This window comes from Labeo rohita, chromosome 24 (genome assembly GCF_022985175.1).
Source record: "Labeo rohita strain BAU-BD-2019 chromosome 24, IGBB_LRoh.1.0, whole genome shotgun sequence".
In the NCBI taxonomy this organism is placed as follows: Eukaryota; Metazoa; Chordata; class Actinopteri; order Cypriniformes; family Cyprinidae; genus Labeo; species Labeo rohita.
In genome coordinates, this window is record NC_066892.1 from 18,608,938 (window position 1) to 18,628,332 (window position 19,395).

Sequence of the window (19,395 nt, forward strand, 5' to 3'; positions counted from 1 at the left end):
TGCTCCATTTTTGCAGAGGGTACATGCCAAGTGTAGACAGCTTTGGAATAACCTACAATAAACTGTTTATGCTTCTTGCTCTGTGGAATTTAAGATATTCATTCTTACTGCAAGGGCCAGTTCACACAAAACATTTTTCTGGATCATTTTTAATAGATTTCTATATGTTTTAGATGGAAGTTTTTGGACATGTCTTGCTGCTTTTTTAACGTCTCGCGCATGAGTGCTGTGTCTTAAGGTTGAAGTTAAGAATGCGCCTTTTGAGATCAGGGGAGTGAGGTTTACCTGCATATCTTTTACCAGCTGGCCTCAGTTACACTCACCCCGCTAAACCTCACTCCCATCCGGGTCACGGCACCAGCATAACACCTCCAGTTCTTCTCTCCGTTTTCTTGTTCAGAGTGAGATTTGAACCCAGAATGCCAGCATTGGAGGCGGGCATGCTAACAAGTACTGCAGCCTTTAGTGTCACCTGAGATCAGTGGAGTGAGGTTTACCTGTGCAGGTCCTACCAGCTGGCCTCTGTTACACTCACCTCCCTAAATCGCACTCCCATTTGGTATCACGGCACCAACATAACTCCTCCGGTTCTTCGCTTCTTTTTCTTGTTCAGAGTGGGATTTGAACCCAGGATGCCACATTGGAGGTGGGCATGCTAAAAAGTACTGCAGCCTCTAGTGTCAGTCGCTAGGTGCACCTCTTGAGATCAGGGGAGTGAGGTTTATCTATGCAGCTCATACCAGCTGGCCTCTGTTACACTCACCTCCCTAAACTTCACTCCCATCTGGGTCACGGCACCAACATAACCCCTCCAGAATCTCCTCCCTTCATTCTTATTCAGAGCGGGATTCAAACCCAGCATGGTTGCCAGCATGAGATACAGGCACGCAAAGAAGAACACAAACAAGGTAGATGCTAACAAGGAGCACAGCCTCTAGTGATTAGTGGAGTAAGGTTTACCTGTGCAGCTCTTGCCAGCTGGCTTCTATTACACTCACTCTTAAAGCCTCACTTCCATCCGGGTTATGGCACCGATGCAACAACCTCAGTTCTCCTTCCCTCATTCTTGTTCCAAGCAGGATTTGAACCCAGGTTGCCAGCATGGAAGGCAGGTAAGCTAACAAGGGCCGCAGCCTCTAGCAGCATTCGCTAGTGCACCTCTTGAGATCAGGGGAGTAAGGTTTACCTGCACAACTGTTACCAGCTGCTTCTTTTACACCAGTGGTCCCAAACTCAATCCTGGAGGGCAGCAGCTCTGCAGAGTTTAGCTCCAAACAGCTCCAACTCATTCCTGCTTAATAGTTTCTAGTAATCCTGAAGACGTTGATTATCTGGATCAGGTGTGTTTGATTAGGGTTGGAGCTAAACTGTGCAGAGCTGTGGCCCTCCAGGATTTGATTCTGAAACCAACGGTTTACACTAATCACCTAAACCTTAATTCCATCCGGATCATGGCACCAATGTAACCCCTCAAGTTCTTTCTTGTTCCGAGTGGGATTCAAACCCATGTTGTTGGAATGGGAGGCAGGCACGCTATCAAGGACAGCAGCCTCTAGCAGCAGTCTCTGGTGCACCTATTGAGATCAGGGGATTGAGGTTTACCTGCTTTACAGCTCTTACCAACTGGCTTCCTTTACACTCACACCCTAAACCTCACTTCTATCCGGATCACAGCACCAATGTAACCCCTCCAGTTTTCCTCCTCATTTATTTTCCTGGTGAGATTCGAAACCAAGTCGTTGGCATGGGAGGCAGCGTTGCTAGTGCATCTCTTGAGACCAGGGACCTGAGGTTTGCCTGCACAGCTCTTACCAGCTGGCCACCTTTACACTCACCCCCCCTAAATCTAACGCTCATCCTGGTCACACCAATGTAACCCCTCCGGTTCTCCTCCCCTCATTTTCGTTTCAAGCTAGATTTGAACCGAGCCATGTACCCTAACAAGGACCGCAAAATAAAACAGTCATTAACAGTCATTAAATCAGTCATTAGTGCACCTCTTGAGATCAGGGAAGGTTTACCTGCACACCTCTTACCAGCAGGTCTCCATTACATTCACCCCCCAAACCTAACTCTCATCTGTGGCACTGCACCATAGTAACCCCTCCAGTTACCACAAGGACCACAGCCTCTAGCACCAGTCATTAGTGCGCCTCTTGAGATCAGGGGAGTAAAGTTTACCTGCACAGCTCTTACCTGCACCTCACTCCCTTCCAGGTCAAGGCACCAACATAACCTTTCCGATCCTCCTTCCCTCATTCTGGTTCAGAGTAAGATTCAACCCAGGTCTAACAAGGATGTGAAAGACCACAGCCTCTAGCATCAGTTGCTAATGTGCCTCTTGAGAGGTTTACCTGCACAGCTCTTTCCAGCTGGCCTCCGCTACACTCACCCCCTAAACCTCACTCCCATCTGGGTCACGGCACGGACATAACCCCTCTGGTTCTCCTCCGCTCATTCTTGTTCCAAATGGGATTCAAACCCGAGTCGTCGGCATGGAAGGTGAGCATGCTAACAAGGACCACAGTCTCTAAAGATCGCAAACTCTAGCGTCGGTTGCTAGTGTGCTTTTTGAGATCATGGGAGTGAGGCTTACTTGCGCAGCTCTTACCAGCTGGCCTTCGTTACAATCACACCTCTAAACCTCACTTCCGGGTCATGGCACCAATGTAACCACCCCGGTTCTCCTCCATTCTTGTTCCGAGTGGGATTCAAACCCAGGTCGCCAGCATGGGAGGGTGGTGCTCTAACAAGGACCACAGTATCAGTCGCTTGTGCACCTCTTGAGATCAGGGGTGCAAGTGAGGTTTACGTGCACAGATTTGCCACGTTGATCTACAAAAAGCTACTTGGTTTTAAATAAAATAGACATTGGACCTAACGTAAAGTTGTGGGTGCATTAGCAAAATGCTGCTGGAAAATGGTCCACTGTGTATTGACAGTAGTGTAGTAATGTATGTCAAACTAAGCAGCTTTCTGTTGGTCAATGTGTCAAAAATTTGAAATTAAACCTGTTTGAAGAAATCCCTCACATTCACATGAAATTGCTGCTCACACTGATTCTAACTGAAATGTCTGGATTTTGCCTATGAAAAGAGATCGAACATAAAACTGGGGCTTCACCTGAATCCTGATTTCGCAGCACCACAGTGGAATGTTTTGCAGTGCGAACCATTCAACCCATTGGTGTAAAAGAGCCTTGTGATTTTTATGAACAGTAAATATCTCTATAAATCTGCTATTCTATAGCTAAACTGTTTTACATGAAAATCCCAGTTCACTCGATGGGAACCTGTTGCTCTGAGCTTGTGATGATTTAAACTAAAAACTACATCCCTTTGAGAGAAAATCTGCAGGATCAAGATGCCTTAGTATAAAGTGTAAGCAAACAAATGTATGCGAAGCAGCAACAGAGGCACCTTTCATAACATTTTAACCCTAATCTCTCCTTTAAACAACTGTGTAAGCACATCTTTCCCAAGCTTCCACATAGGGACTAATTACATGGGAACAATGCTGCCCACGTTGTTTTAGGTCAGAGCTAACATGAGAAATGTGCAGTTGTCTGTCGGTAAGCGTGTTAAGGGTCGTAGTGTGGGCAGTGGCTCGTTTCCTTCTTTCTCTCCCTCTGTTTTGTGTGAATGAGTAAGCGGGACAGGTGCAGGACTATGACATCAGCTATGCGCGCTCTCCTCCCCTGGTTCCCATGGTCACCACGCTCTCACAGCTGCAGTGTAAAACAAATGGCATGTAACAGCATCAAAACGGCCATTAGGAAAATCAATACGCCCCCATTTTAGTCAAGCCTCCCCCTGCATTGAATCAAGCACATTTAATTGAATGATATAAGTGGCTGAAGAGTGAACTATCCATTTGCTCCCAGTTCCAGCCTGACTTTGATGGGAGTGAATCTCACAAAACCTGTCTAAGAAGATGTTCAGGTCATGCCTCACCCTAAATTCAAAGGAAATAGTAGTTTTGCTTTCAAAAATGGATGGTTCTTTTAGGGATTTTTTACTGTATTTACTGGGAAATTTAAGGATGCATTTTTACAATGTATTACTGTACATACATTTATGTGCAGTGCATGTGCACTGCAACTGTAGTTATTATATGCATGTATGAATATTTATATTTTCAGTAGACTTCATAATATGCTTTTGCTACAGTAACACAATACAACAAGATGACGCCGTTATCTAACAAGTCATTTAAAAGGTACTTTAGTTTAAATCCTGTAATATTGATTTAATACATATTAAAAGCACAGACCAACACATTCTTACCTGTGAATGTTTATCCAGTTTCTACAGGAATTTGAATTTAGGCAACCAGAAGCTGCACAATGTTGTTGCATCTTGAAACTCATTCATTTTTATTGTGAGTGACAACATATAGACCGTTCCAAGATGACAATGTCACTGAACCGGACGAAACTTGCGTATTTTGCTTATTATTGCTTTTGAAAATGGTCAATTATTGTCATGTTTTGGGCTGTACTAATCGCTCGGACAGGGAAAAGCATTTGTAGTACTATAGACTGCCAAATATTATAACAAATCAAGGAGAAGAGTGCAAAAATGGAAGGAACAAAGCGTGTTTGTGGTTGGCCAAACTAAACTAGGATTTCCAGGGCAAGAATCTTGGCAACATTCATGTTTGTTCCTTCTGATAATTTCCGGTCAGGTAGGTAAAATATTAGGTGAATATCTTAATACTGCTCATACGTATCTTTACCACCTATTAACTTATACAAAAATAAGTCAAAATATTGCACCCTTTCCTGCTTACTAAGTCCTTCTTTATATGATTTAGCAGCTTCCACACTTTTTTCCATGGTTTAGACAGTATAAATTAGCAGAACAAGGCACTCAGTAGTACATTTAACATGCAATCCATGCTGTTATTTACATCCGAGTATTGCCGATAAGACTCAAATCCGGGTATCTGACCAAATCGAATTTTCTGTGTCTCCTTCATCTAGCATGCCTGATTCAACTAATCTGCTCATTAGTAGAGACAGCAAGACCTGAAATGGGTGGGTCAGATATGAGAGACCTACAAAACTCACAGGACCGGTTGGAAAACCACTGCACTAGAAGGCAAGTCTGCAACCATTAGCCGAAAAAGTGCTGAATAAACAGCTTTTTAGAGGAAACAGCTTATTTAATAAATCGACAGCCTATCTGCTAATCTACACTAAATATTATTGTACTGAATAATTTTAGAGTTTACCATGAAAAAAATGCTGTTTTATAAGAGAAGTCACTGACTTTTTTGCAACAGGTGGAATTCAGCTTACAGCATTTCTCATTTATTCCTATGGTATCTGTAAACGGCGACTGAGTGTCACACAACTCTGACTGAAATTCAATGACATCAAGGCTGTAATGTGATTGGTTATTAGAGGCACAATATGTAAGTTTTCGCCGCTAGAGATCGCATTTTCAAAACAATAACAGAAGCAAAGCTCGATGAAGCAATGTTGGAGCATGGAAGGTTGGGAGATGTCGTTTTCACAAATCATGCTCACAGATGAGGTAATGTATTACATTTTTATTAACTTACCTGTACATTTAATAACAGTATTTTATGTCATCATAATGAATTATCTGCAAAGAACATGAAATTTGATTCAATATTAGCCTTTTACTGATATGTGACTATTTGTCATGATTTGGCGGGTTAATGATGTGCATTTTTACTTGTGTAAAACAGTCGTTCTAAAAGTAAATTTGAACGAACCCACCATATTTGCAAGTATGGCTAAATGTTTTTGTGCAGCACATACTGTATTTAATTGACGCCCCCGCCCTCGTTACAGCAGCAGCGCACACGCCCCTTTATTTTTCCAAGTTTTTGTTAACTTATTTACTTGCCTTTTTTTTTTCTTTAATTTACACATATTTTAATTAAGAGCATGTTGCAATGAGAATTTGTTGGAAATAGCTTAATTTGCATGCAAATAATGTTTTTTTTCCTTTACACAAAGTATATCTTGTTTTTATTTCTGAAATATTATATTTACTATACATTAACAATTTTGTACTGAAATGTACTGGATTACTGTGAAAATCACTGCAGAATGTTTTGATGCCTTGCACTTTATGTCCGTCTAGATCGATGACTCTGCTGATCAAATCTGTAATATGGAATGATGTGAATACTCTGACTGAGGTCTTTTTATATCTGTCTAGCTGAGATCTGAGTGGTGGGTGTGAGAAATGCTGCTTGCTTACCCTTTGGAGAAGAAAGTGATGTATCTAGGCTCTGTAAACTCCTAATGCTGTAAAACACTGTTCAGATGACAGATGAGAATTGTTGTCTTCCTCTCATTTGTCTCCAAAGCTGAAAAACAGCTGATTGGGGTCCAATGTCAGAAAAACTGAGACTTGAACTAGAACTGGCTTAAACAGAGAATGTTCGAAAATGTTCTATTTTGGTTTCTCATGCATCAAGCACATGTAGCCTGCTGCAATAAAGATATAGGTTTAGTATTGCTTAAAGTGACCAAATCTAAAGCAAATCCACTCCATCTGGATATTGTGATCCTCGTCATCAAATTTACTACATCTCATGATGTCCATGCAAAATCACAAAGTGATTTTTACAGTGTTCCGGCTGTGCAGGTGCATGTCTTAATCTACTCCCAACTTGAGTGACTTGTTTAAGTCTGTGAAATCCCCATTGACAATCTGATCAACAACACGGTTTTATATAATGCAGCTTTCATGGGAATCCCATCATAATGTAGTGGTGGATATACTAAAAAATGGGCTAAAACAGACCCCAAAAAATGAGGGTTACACACTTGGCAGAACTACTTTGAAATGAATGTTTGGTATGACAAAGCTTTCAGGGTTACTACATCCGGGCATGAGGCCAGATGAAATTTACATGCTAATTCTTTTAGTTGTTGAGCACAAATGCAGACCGATCGGTGTGATAAATCTTTATGTGATGCATCACAGAGTTTGAAGTCTTTAAGTTTGCATTAGGAGCTTGTTAGTGCATTAATTCCAAATAAGATCTTCATTATGTATAAAAGCACTAGATATCATTCAGACACTTCGGTATAAACTTTAAGTGGATTTAATAGACTGACTCATAATATATATTATCAGTGTAACCTTCTAAATACATTATGAACTTATGATTATACAATTACACTTAATCAGATAAGAAGAATAACTCAAACTAATATACTGAATCACAATAAAAATATAGTCAATATAAGTAATGATGGTTGGGTACTTATATTTACACATGATGTCATCATCTCTAATATCACTTCTTTGCCTTAATAGCTTGCAGCAGCGGGACCCACTTTGACTTCTGAGATGAGCAGGAAGTGGGCTGTTTCAGAGCTCCAGGGTTATGTGGGCCGTCGTATTCATCAGCCTCAGAAGTGATTTCCATCTTCTGGATGATCAGCTTGAGCAGGTTATGCTGTTTCTCCAGCAAACTAGACATCTCTTTCAACCTGAAGAGGAGAGCGGATCAAATGCAGGGTATACTGTATGTCTGACAACTTACATAGGCTTAAGCAGACGAAAATAATAGCTGATAGCAACCACATATCACTGGACCGCTGTATTGAAATGCTTGTGTTATTTATGAAACTATAAGCAGACTGTATTTCAAATATTACTTTGAAAATCCTACATAATTACTGTATCCAAAACTCTCTAAAAAAGTAAGCCAAGTGATAGGTGAATTAGAGCTGTCTGCCATTCATATTTGAATAGCTAAAAACTTCAAAAATGAAGTTGAATTTAATTTGAATTGATGTTCCAAAGAAAACTAGTAATTGTTTATGAATTTGAATGTGTAGTTTTAGCTAATGAACACTAGAGGCTGCTCTCTCACAAGTCTGAAAGGCTTGTCGCAGTGTTATTTTAGTGTCATTCACATACTATTAAAGTTTTTTGTGTTTTTATCAATTTTTATTCGTTTTAATACATCTATATAGTTTTTATTAAGTTTTCATTTATTCAGATATTTTAGTAGTTCTTGCAATTTTTTTGTTTAATGTTTATTTTATTTCAAGTTCTGAAAATGTTTTTAATGGTTTTAGTTGATGTTATACAGTAATAACCCTGGTTTATGGTTTTCAGATTTTAAAACTAACCTACATCAGCTTTATTATCACTTACATCCATCTGATTAGATATTTTAGTGCATTATTTCCTAGCACATCACCAAAAAAATCCTCCAAATATTTTGTAGAAAATTTAAATAAATAAATAAATAAATAATCTCTGAAAAGTTGCTTAACAGCTTGGAACGGTACACACAAAAGTAGGGCCCTATGAAATCCATTTTATTTTTCCCCAAAATCTTTTCTGGATTCTGTTTTTTATTTCTGTTTTAATTTCTCTAGACTCTTTTAATGGTTAAAAGTTAAAAATATTAATCAATAACCACCTCTTAACTGAATTCATGAAACACAGAATTTTACAGCAATCTAATAAAATCTTAACAAAAATTACATGTTTAAGGCTTTGTGAAATGTTACTTTTTTCCCCCTCAAATTCAGCTTTTATTATTATTGTTTTGTTATTAATTTTCTGGATTCCGTTTTTATAGTTTCATTAGATTCTAAGAATTAAAAGCATATCTAATTAACTGATTTAATTTAAAAAAAGTTTTTATTTATTAAAAAAAAAACGATTTATTTATTTATGTATTTATTCATGTTATTTCAGAAAAACAGTGTTGTGTTTTTACATTTTTCTGCTAAATGAATTATGGTAAATAATTTTTCTGGTAAATATTCCTTTAAACAAACAAACAAAAAAACATTTTTTATTAGTAGTAGCCCACTGTCATGACATTAATATATTTCTGTCACAGTTTTTTTCAAGTTAAAACAGAATTTTTATTTTGACGGGTTGCTTAGACCTTTAAGTTTCTGTTTAAGTTTCTCAAAAGAACTGGTAAAATGCTCATGAAGTGACTCTTAGAGCAGGTCAAGAGAATATGTTTATGTGTTCATGTACTCGTAGATTGAGGCGTCAAGATGCTGAAAATGCGAGCGTCACACATGTATGTGTTTAGTAAACTAAATCACGCGTCTGCGCTATTCATTCACACAGACACACAGGACATGCAGGATTCATATATAAATTGTATTTTTGCTTAATATTCACAGATACTAATCCATATTGATATTTTATTTACACTGACCAAAATTATAAATGCAACATTTTTGTTTTTGCCCCCATTTTTCATGAACTGAACTCAAAGATCTAAGACTTTTTCTATGTACACAAAAGGCCTATTTCTCTCAAATATTGTTCACAAATCTGTCTAAATCTGTGTTAGCGAGCACTTCTCCTTTGCCAAGATAATCCATCCACCTCACAGGTGTGGCATATCAAGATGCTGATTAGACAGCATGGTGTGCCTTAGGCTGGCCACAATAAAAGGCGACTCTAAAATGTGCAGTTTTATCACACAGCACAATACCAGAGATGTCGCAAGTTTTGAGGGAGCGTGCAATTGACATGCTGACTGCAGGAATGTCCACCAGAGCTGTTGCCCATGAACTGAATGTTCATTTCTCTAACATACAAAGACATTTCAGAGAATTTGGGAGTACATCCAACCGGCCTCACAACTGCAGACCACGTGTAACCACACCAGCCCAGGACCTCCACATCCAGCATCTTCACCTTCAGGATCGTCTGAGACCAGCCACCTGGACAGCTGCTGCAACAATTGGTCTGCATAACCAAATAATTTCTGCACAAACTGTCAGAAACCGTCTCAGGAAAACTCATCTACATGCTCGTCATCCTCATCGGGGTCTCGACCTGACTGCAGTTCGTTGTCTTAACCGACTTGAATGGGCAAATGCTCACATTCGATGGCGTCTGGCACTTTGGAGAGGTGTTCTCTTCACGGATGAATCCCGGTTTTCACTGCACAGAGCAGATGGCAGACAGTGTATATGGCGTCATGTGGGTAAGCGGTTGCTGATGTCAACGTTGTGGATTGAGTGGCCCATGGTGGCGGTGGGGTTATGGTATGGGCAGGCGTATGTTATGTACAACGAACACGGGTGCATTTTATTGATGGCATTTTGAATGCACAGAGGTACCATGGCGAGATCCTGAGGCCTATCGTTGTGCCATTCATCCACGACCATGACCTCATGCTGCAGCATAATAATGCACGGCCCCATGCAAGGATCTGTACACAATTCCTGGAAGCTGAAAACATCCCAGTTCTTGCATGGCCAGCATACTCACCAGACATGTCACCCATTGAGAATGTTTGGGATGCTCTGGATCAGCGTATACGACAGTGTGTTTCAGTTCCTGTCAATATCTAGCAACTTCACACAGCCATTGAAGAGAAGTGGACCAACAGGCCACAATCAACAACCTGATCAACTCTATGCGAAGGAGATGTGTTGCACTGCGTGAGACAAATGGTGGTCACACTAGATACTGACTGGTTTTCGGACCCCCCAGACCCCCCCCAATACAGTAAAACTGCACATTTTAGACTGGCCTTTTATTGTGGCCAGTATAAGGCACACCTGTGCAATAATCATGCTGTCTAATAAGCATCTTGATATGCCACTCCTCTGAGGTGGATGGATTATCTCGGCAAAGGAGAAGTGCTCACTAACACAGATTTAGACAGATTTGTGAACAATATTTGAGAGAAATAGGCCTTTTGTGTACATAGAAAAAGTCTTAGATCTTTGAGTTCAGCTCATGAAAAATGGGGGCAAAAACAAAAGTGTTGCATTTATAATTTTGGTCAGTGTAAGTGTACTGACCTACGTTTGATTTATTCATCCAAAAGTACTAAAATATTTTCTTTAAAGGTAGTTTAGGTACAAATATATTTTTGAATGTTGTTAAAAGCTACGGAGGTAGCTTAATGTACCAGTGACAAGCTGTTGTACTTCTAAAGGTGCAGATTTGGCACTTTTTCCTGACAGATGGTTTAATAGGCACATTTTTGCATAAAAAAGCTCATAAACCTTCCCATTTTTTATTGTGGTGTTCAATAAATAGAGAAGCAGAACATCACAATGGAACATAAGTTTCTGCTCACTTTTAAAATCAAACCCTTTGTGTTGCTAGTTGGTGTTCCGGAGTAAACCCAGAACAGTGGTTGTGGTACAAAGAGATCACCTGTTCTTCTGTTTGTGCAGCTCCCTCTCCAGAGGCTGTGCCTGCCGTGAACAGAGGTTCAGACGGGTGCGAACTGTGTTTTGGATCTCACCATCAATGAGTGCCTGCATCAGCACTTTCTGTAGAATAAGTCAGAGCATAAATGTCTATTATAGGATTTGAAAAAAGTTAGTTTACAGAATTTTATGAGTTCATGTGGGACCAGAGTAGGAATAACATTTGTTGATAGACAAACCTTGCATTTATTGGGATAGATGGTGATAGTTGGTTTGTCCACTCGCTTCAGGAACCAATAAGGCAGCTTCTCCTCAAGGGCAGTGTGAAGATCTATCTGTAATGAAGTGCTTTCTTGATTAATGTGATGCACTAGATATACTACTTCTACTGATTAAAATTCTCTTTTGGTGCTTTTTTTCTATTGAAACAGAAAGTTTGGGGTGGGACATATCAGTATATATCAAGTAAATCTCCAATTTTGATTAAACTGGGACTTTAAATTTGACTAGATTTTCTAAAACAATTTAGGAAAATACTGCTAAAATTAGAAATTAGCATGAATCAAATCAGTCTGCTCACCTGCATGGCTATCCTCTTCAACTCTGCATTTCTTTGTACCTCTGCAATATCTCCTACCGCCAAACCAATCTGCAACGTGATTTAGACAAATAAGCCTAATACATCCTAACAAATTGCAGCCATCATTAACAATAATAGTTGGCTTCCAGCAGGCCAGTGTTGAATGTCCTACCATTAGGTTCATGAGAAGAATAGGCATGAGAAGCACAAAGAGCACAAAAATTAAATAGGTGACCCCGGGGAACGCCATGCGGCTATTTTCATAAGCGTTTAGAAATGTGCTCTGGTAGTTCAGCTCTCCCACTGTCATCACGAACGTCTGGGCTAGCGCAAGGCTGATGGAGCTGAACTCATCCTGTCGAAAGCAGCACACAGTAAACATCATTATCTAACTGGCACCGATTTGCCAAGACCTGACAGGTCTGTCATGCTGGGCTGATATGATCTCTCTGTTTGGACTTACCTGGTGGAGCATCAAAGCGTAGAAGGCCAATCCAAAAGCGAGCAATAGGAAGATAAAGAGAATCATGATGCACATCAGGGTCCTAACGATTCCTCCAAACATCACCACGTAAATTCCAATTCGCTCAAACCTGCCGTGTGAAAAAGGCATATGAGAATTCAGATGTTTTATGCAAACGTTTTAGACTATTTTGCAGAAATAAATTAAAAACTAATGATTTAATTAAATGCTAAAAGTGACTTTATCAATGCATAGCATAATGTACAGTATAAAAATTAATTGGTAACACCATAGTAGGTCATATGTTAACAGTTAATGTTTTAACTAACATGTCCGAACAATGAACAATACATTTACTACACTATTTACTAATCTATGTTAACGTTATTTAATAAAAATAGTTGTGATCCAGCATGACCCAAGGAATATACTTAGACCAGTTTTATTACAGTAGGTTAATGCACTCAAAAGTTATTCACATTTTTCTAATTTTTATGCCAAAATGTTCGAAAGGGGCGGGCCAACTTTTTGTAAAAAATGCCTGTAACCCCAAACTCCTATAACCCCAAAAACTTATGTAAGAGCTCAATCTGAGGTCACAGGAAAAAAACAAACAAACAAAAAAAAGAAAAAATGCATTTGGCCACTTGGTGGCGCTATAAGAGGAAAAAAATGGCTATATTTACACAACCGATTGTCCTATCAACATGAAAATTGCTGTGCACGGTCCTGGTCCAAAGTGCCACAAGTGTTTATAATTATATTATATTTACATTTGCTTATCTCAAAAAAAAAAAACATGGCCGCCATTGGGAAATGAAATCTGAGCACCTATTAGACAAGGTTAACGGAGGCTGATCGGAACGAAACTCAGTGGGCCTGTTTGATACACAGCCCCAGAGGTCTGTGAGAAATTTGAAAGAAATCGGATTTTTCAAGGGAGTAAACAATTGTATACTGCGTGTTTTTTTCGCACATATGCACAATACTCGTATCGTATGATCGCACTCCGCACAACTTTGCCTCTAGAACCACTGCTGTCAATCAAATTGTTTGTTGATCTAGAAGATGTAAAAATCCTACTTTTCCCACAGCTGGTGCAATATCAGTCGTAAACATTAAAAAACGTAATATTTCTATGGTAAATTACCTGGATTTGCCATATATGCTTTTTAAAATCATTGATTTAGGTGGTTACAGGTTACAGGCTTGTTAAATAAAATCGTTTTTCATATGTGTAAATGCCTTTAAACACTTGAACCCCAGAATCACTGCTTGAAGCTATATTTACAATTCATAGTATTTCATTTTATTAATCAGCATATCATGTATTGTAATTAATTTGATTAGCAGCCCTAGTAAATCTAATTTCTTTGAGATAAAACTATACAAGTAGAAAATGCGACTTATCTATATTATAATTCCAGGAAGGTCACAAAAACTACACCTCTGAAAGTAGAGCAGGAAGCCGATCCATGAAGTCAGAATGGCGAAAGCTCCAGCTTCCCATTGCCACGTGTGCTCTAGATTGAAGAACATGGGAATGACGAAGACTAAAGAGCTAATGGCTGCTCCCCAGTCCGCAGGGTTGGAGAGGTCTGTGAAGTAATTTACTTTCTGTAATGTAAAAGACATGAGGGGTTAAATAAAATCACCTTTAGGTTCCAAACAGTGCAATTTGAATACCCTCGCCAGTGGCAAAAAGTACAACAGAGTACAATGCATGCAAAATCAGAGTGTTTTTATAGGTAAATCAGTTGGCTGGAAGGCTTAGAGCCTGCAAGGGAATCCCCACAGCAAAGGCATGTGTGTTTAATGTGCATCATGACATTTATGATTAATGATGGTTTGATTGCCCTCTGCTGAGAGTCTCTGTAGTAGTATGAGAAAATTTTATAGTGGATACATCATGGGAAGTGATGACATAACTACTACCTGCTGAGCCAACTGCACCAGCTCTTTGAAAATGGAATACACATTCAAGACGAGCACCATGACTATACAGACTGAGATTAAACATTTTTGCTGGATGGAGAGAACAGAGAAAGAGAGAGTGTCATTACAACATTATCGCCAAATTAATCACATTTACATAATGACTGTATCACTTTTCATTCATTGCCCAACTGGCTTATCATGCTAAATTAAAAATCTCTGCTATGGTGTGTGCATGTTCCTCACACTCAAATATGGATAATACTAGTGCCAGTATGAGTATTGTGCGCCATTTCTTAAAAGATAAATAGTAATATGCGTACAAGATTAGACATAGTTAATTTCATGGGGATTATAACCTTGGAGCTGATGAATAAGTGGGAAGTTGATGAATGCCGTTCAGTTCATAATGACACTCACTAAATTAAGTAATAGGACATGGACAAGGTTATAAGGAAGTGAATGCAAATGTGAATGGATTATGAATGATAGCATGAGTAATTGGCTTGTCATTACATAACAGATTGGGCCAACTTGACAAAAAGAACCATGGGTCCTTTTGACCCCCATATTATGACGAATAAGGTCTGAGATGACATTATTGGTATGCTTCAAAGGAATATAAACTGTTTCTTCATCAGAACAAATTTAAATTTAGCATTACATCATTTGCTCACAAATTGATCTTCTGCAGTGAATGGGTGCCGTCAGAATGAGAGTCTAAACAGTTGATAAAAACAACAAAATAATCCACAAGAAATCCACACGACTCCAGTCTATCAATTAATATCTTATGAACTGAAAAGCTGCAAGTTTGTAAGAAACAAATCCATCATTAAAGGAGAACTCCACTTCCAAAACAACAATTTACAAATGATTTACTCACCCCCTTGTCATCCAAGATGTTCATGTCTTTCTGTCTTCAGTCGTAAAGAAATTATGGTTTTTGAGGAAAACATTTCAGGATTTTTCTCCATACAATGGACTTCATTGGTGCCCAGATTTTGAACTTCCAAAATGTATTTTAAATGCAGCTTCAAAAGGCTCTAAATGATCCCAGCCGAGGAAGAGGGGTCTTGTCTAGTGAAACGATTGGCAATTTTTATACTTTTTAAGCACAAAAGCTTGTGTAACACAGGCTCTGGGATGCACGTCCACGATGCTACGAATTAGTAATTCGTTTCATTTTGAATGAATCTTTAATGTGACTCGGGAAGAACGAGTCATCTCGGGGAGTGGTTCGTTCAGTCGCTCATGCGGAACATCCTATTAGGTTCTGTACTGGAATTAGTTCACCTGTTTCAAGTCTTCAGGTCTTTCAAGGCTGTCATGTGATGAACGAACGACTCAAACCCGAAAACTTGTCAGATAAGAAGTGAGGTGAGCTAATCATAGACTAAAAACCCAGGTAAACAATTAATTAATCTTTTCTGTTTCTTATAGCATTATAGCAGTTTTGTCTTGTTTGTAGTGTGATCAACGTTTGTGTAAGCAGTAGATGTGTTAGGGAAGTAACACGTAACATTTTAATTATATTTTACTAAAATGAACGAAATGACTCGAAAAAAGATTCATTCATTTTGCTGAACGAGACTCTGTAAAATGATCCGAACTTCCCATCACTACTACGAATCACGTGTAAGTTCATCGTCTGTACTGAGTATGGCGAAACACTCCATCTTATTTTCTCCTACAACTTGAGGGGAGGACATTGTTGTACCTTTTTGTTTGTAAACAGCGTTTACAAACTTACTTGCACTTTCGTAGTCTTTGCGCGTTCACTTTCTAAACACTGGGTCTGTAATTCCACCTTCGTTCTGCATGACCTTTCGATGTGATTTAATAGTACATGGTGTCGTGAACACGCATCCCAGAGCCTGTGCTACACAAGCTTTTGTGCTTAAAAAGTATAAATAAATGTATTTTCCGAAAAAAATGACAAATTGTTTCGCTAGATAAGACCCTTCTTCCTCGGCTGGGATCGTTTAGAGTCCTTTGAAGCTAAATTACTTGTGAGTTGTTGTTCTGAAAGTGGAGTTCTCCTTTAAGGCATTTTAACTTTCAACCACTGCTTCTGGATAAAATTTGAGTCTTTAATCCATAATAAAGCTTTCTCCAGTGAACAAGTCCATCTCCTGTTATCCTCTCATATCAAAATCCATCAAAATATTTGTTTAGAAGTGTTTTTGCTTGTAAATGGTGCTTGATCAGTGCATATTTCTCTCCTGATTCAGACGAGATGACTTTTTCACTAAAGAAAGTGATGTATGGATAGAGGACTTCTAGAAGCAATGGTTTGAAGTCAAAAAATGTCTTCATGATGGATTTGTTTATTGGAAACATGCAGTTTTAACTGAGTCGTTAACTGAGTCGTATGGATTATTTGCAGATTATTGTGATGTTTTTATCAGATGTTTGGACTCTCATTCTAATGGCACCCATTCACTACAGAGTTTCCATTAATGATGTAAGTGAAGTAATGCTAAATTTCTCTAAATCCATTGTAAATTAAAAAGAAAATTAATCTACATGTGGCCCTCAGGAAGGCCTGAGTGTGAGTAAATTGTCATTTTTAGGTAAACTATTCCTTTAAATAATTGTTAAAATTTCAAAGGGCTAGTTCAGCTAAAAATGAAAATTCTTTTGTCATGAACTCACCCTTATATGGAAGCCTGTTTCCATCACTGAGTTTTTATGTCACAAATCAGACTTTTTTCTCAGAATTGCGTGATACAAACTTGCAATTCTGACTTTTTTTCTCAGAATTGCATGCAACTTTAGTTTTGGGTGTGTAGATCAATAAGAAACATAATCTTCAAGTAAAGGATCTACACTCGCTCAATCTTCTTAAGTCACTTTTAATTTATTTAAATTTTGCAACAGAGCAATCAACAGTCAGACGTTTTGGCAGCAAGCCACCTTCAGTGAATCATTCAAACTCACAAACTCGCATACAAACTGTGATACAAACTCACAATTCTGAAATACAAACTGGCAATTGTGAGTTATAAAGTCTAAATCTGAGGAGGAGGGGGAGACGGATATGTTCTTAGAATTGTGAGTTTGTATCATGCAATTCTGAAAAAAAAGAATTGTAAAATGTAAACTCATAATCTGAAGAAAAAAAGTCAGAATTGTTTTCTATTGTATGGTGGAAACAGGCTTCAATACCATTATGTTGTTTCAGACCTTGGGCCAATTTTATTAACAGCTTGCACTTTACTAAAGACACGCAATGTAGAATTAGCGCTGAAAAGGCATGGACACACTTATTTTTAGTTTCACTTTCAGAATTTATGGGAGAAGATTATTCAAATGAATCATGCAATGTTTGCGCTTATCAAATTACTGGCATTTTGCGCCATTATTTAATGCCCTCCAAAAAATGTCTTAAACTATTTTGTGCTTGAAATGGCTGCAATTATTATATTAATTTATTTGAAATGCCAAAAGAACACATTATTTGAACATATCATTTGCCAAGCCATGTTATTTTTAATTTGCTTCAAGAAATTTGCTGTTTAGGAATTGCGCTCTCATGCTAATTTGCCCTGTTTACTAAAATAAAACTTATGTCATATGACTTAAATTCTTCTGTGAAACATATGAAGATTTCTTGGGAAAAACATCTACACTGTAATAAACTATTTGTTGAATCAATAATTTGTAACCTGGCTGCCTTAAAATTTTAAATTCGGTCAACTCAAAAAAAGTTTATTCAACTTTATTCAATTATACTAAGTGACAACTTAAATATTTGAGTTGAATCAACTTAAAATTTTAAGGCAGCTGGGTTGCTTACCCATCTGTTAAGTTTAGCAAACACAAATATCTAAGTTGTTACTTAGTACAGCTTAACATTTCAAGTTGAATAAACTTATTTTAGTTATAAAAAAATTTAATAAATAATTTATTTTTTACAGTATAGTTGTCAAAATTCTTCAAAATATTTTTTTGTGTTCCAGTTCAGGTTTGTAATGACATGAGAGTGAGTAAATCATAGAATTGTCCTGCATATGCAGATATTTTCTACAGCTCATATCTACTTTAATGGGAAAAGACTGAAATCTTTAAAACTGTTTGTCAAGATAATAAGCTTGAATTTAGATAATATATTTCAAATCAGCAATGCAATCTGACACCAACAGTATCATAATTTTACTTCAGATCAATGTTAAAATTTGTATTTTTCGGTTAATACCCATGCCTGTTCCAGATTACATTAAATTCTATGGTTTGTTACCTTTAAATGAAAGGGAAGACTTCCATTCCTAGTCTTCAAATGAGCGTTACGATTCGTCCCATTAATTTTCTCTGGAGTTCTCTGACTTCCCTCTCTTGACAATTTCTACCAAAATCTCAAATGTGCCTAAATTTACCTAATTTTAAAATCAACATGTAAAACGTAATGGGAATTTTCTACTCTGTTTTTATGTAAAGTGCTCCCTAAATTGTCTCTAGTATCACCCAGACCCTCCCATGTGTTTTAAAACTGTTGATGTGTAGAAGACAGCTGTTAAAAGACACATTATATTAATAATTTTCCTCTCTCTTAGCGTTTATGACACTGTGTGACTTTGAAAAGTAATGCACAATCAATTTGATTGTCATCTAAATTTAACTACCGCATTCTCTTTTACCTTTCCCTTCTCTGCCTGTCACTGATACGCATCTCCAGCTGTCATTTGTTCCACATTACAGGAATTACACACTACACTGTGTTCACTTCAACTCTTTTGAGCTCATCTTTTCCCTGCAAGATGCCGGAGAGCTTTGAATAGAGGCTGTCTACCTCTCTAAAAGATACGGGCACCATGATGACAGATGTGTTGTTGCCAAAAACTTCCTGCTTCGGTCTCAGATTGAGGATGAGGTATGTGAGTGGCAACAAGCCAAGCAGGTAGATGGCCAGGTTGAGCAAATGAACCTTGCTTCCATACGCCTTCCTGTCCATATAAAACACAATATGTGCTGCTATTACTAACCATAACACTAAAGTAAAATGCAGTGACTGAATTGTATAGGACATAAAACACAAGTGACTATTGAAATTAGCATATCATAGTGAGCTAAAACATCTTGACCAGAACTGTCACAGCGCATCTTTAACATACCACTTCATCTCCAGGTATTTTCGGCTCACGGGGTGAGTGAGGAGCTCCAGACGGTTGTAACGCACCATGGCCTAGCGTGGTACAAGAGTTACAATTTATTCTCACACTATTTTACGATGCAAAAAGAAACTTTGTATTTAAAAATGTATAC

At 38.2% G+C, this 19,395-nt stretch overlaps 1 protein-coding gene across 5 annotated transcripts in view; it reads right to left on the reverse strand.

The window, feature by feature from the left end:
* Positions 1–6,896: 6,896 nt before the first annotated feature.
* The window catches only part of trpa1b (transient receptor potential cation channel, subfamily A, member 1b), a 40,843-nt gene continuing 28,344 nt past the window's right edge, over positions 6,897–19,395 (reverse strand). For 3 of the 5 annotated variants that reach the window (XM_051098806.1, XM_051098807.1, XM_051098808.1), the window contains 10 exons: positions 19,245–19,315; positions 18,923–19,076; positions 14,131–14,220; positions 13,643–13,812; positions 12,196–12,325; positions 11,905–12,087; positions 11,733–11,801; positions 11,392–11,487; positions 11,157–11,275; positions 6,899–7,483 (listed from right to left, as the gene is read on the reverse strand). In XM_051098806.1, the coding sequence (XP_050954763.1) occupies positions 7,288–7,483; positions 11,157–11,275; positions 11,392–11,487; positions 11,733–11,801; positions 11,905–12,087; positions 12,196–12,325; positions 13,643–13,812; positions 14,131–14,220; positions 18,923–19,076; positions 19,245–19,315 (1,278 nt within the window). In that variant the 3' untranslated portion in view covers positions 6,899–7,287. Of the gene's footprint in view, positions 7,484–11,156; positions 11,276–11,391; positions 11,488–11,732; positions 11,802–11,904; positions 12,088–12,195; positions 12,326–13,642; positions 13,813–14,130; positions 14,221–18,922; positions 19,077–19,244; positions 19,316–19,395 lie in introns of all 5 variants that reach the window. The other 2 variants (XM_051098809.1, XM_051098810.1) reach the window with 2 other exon arrangements.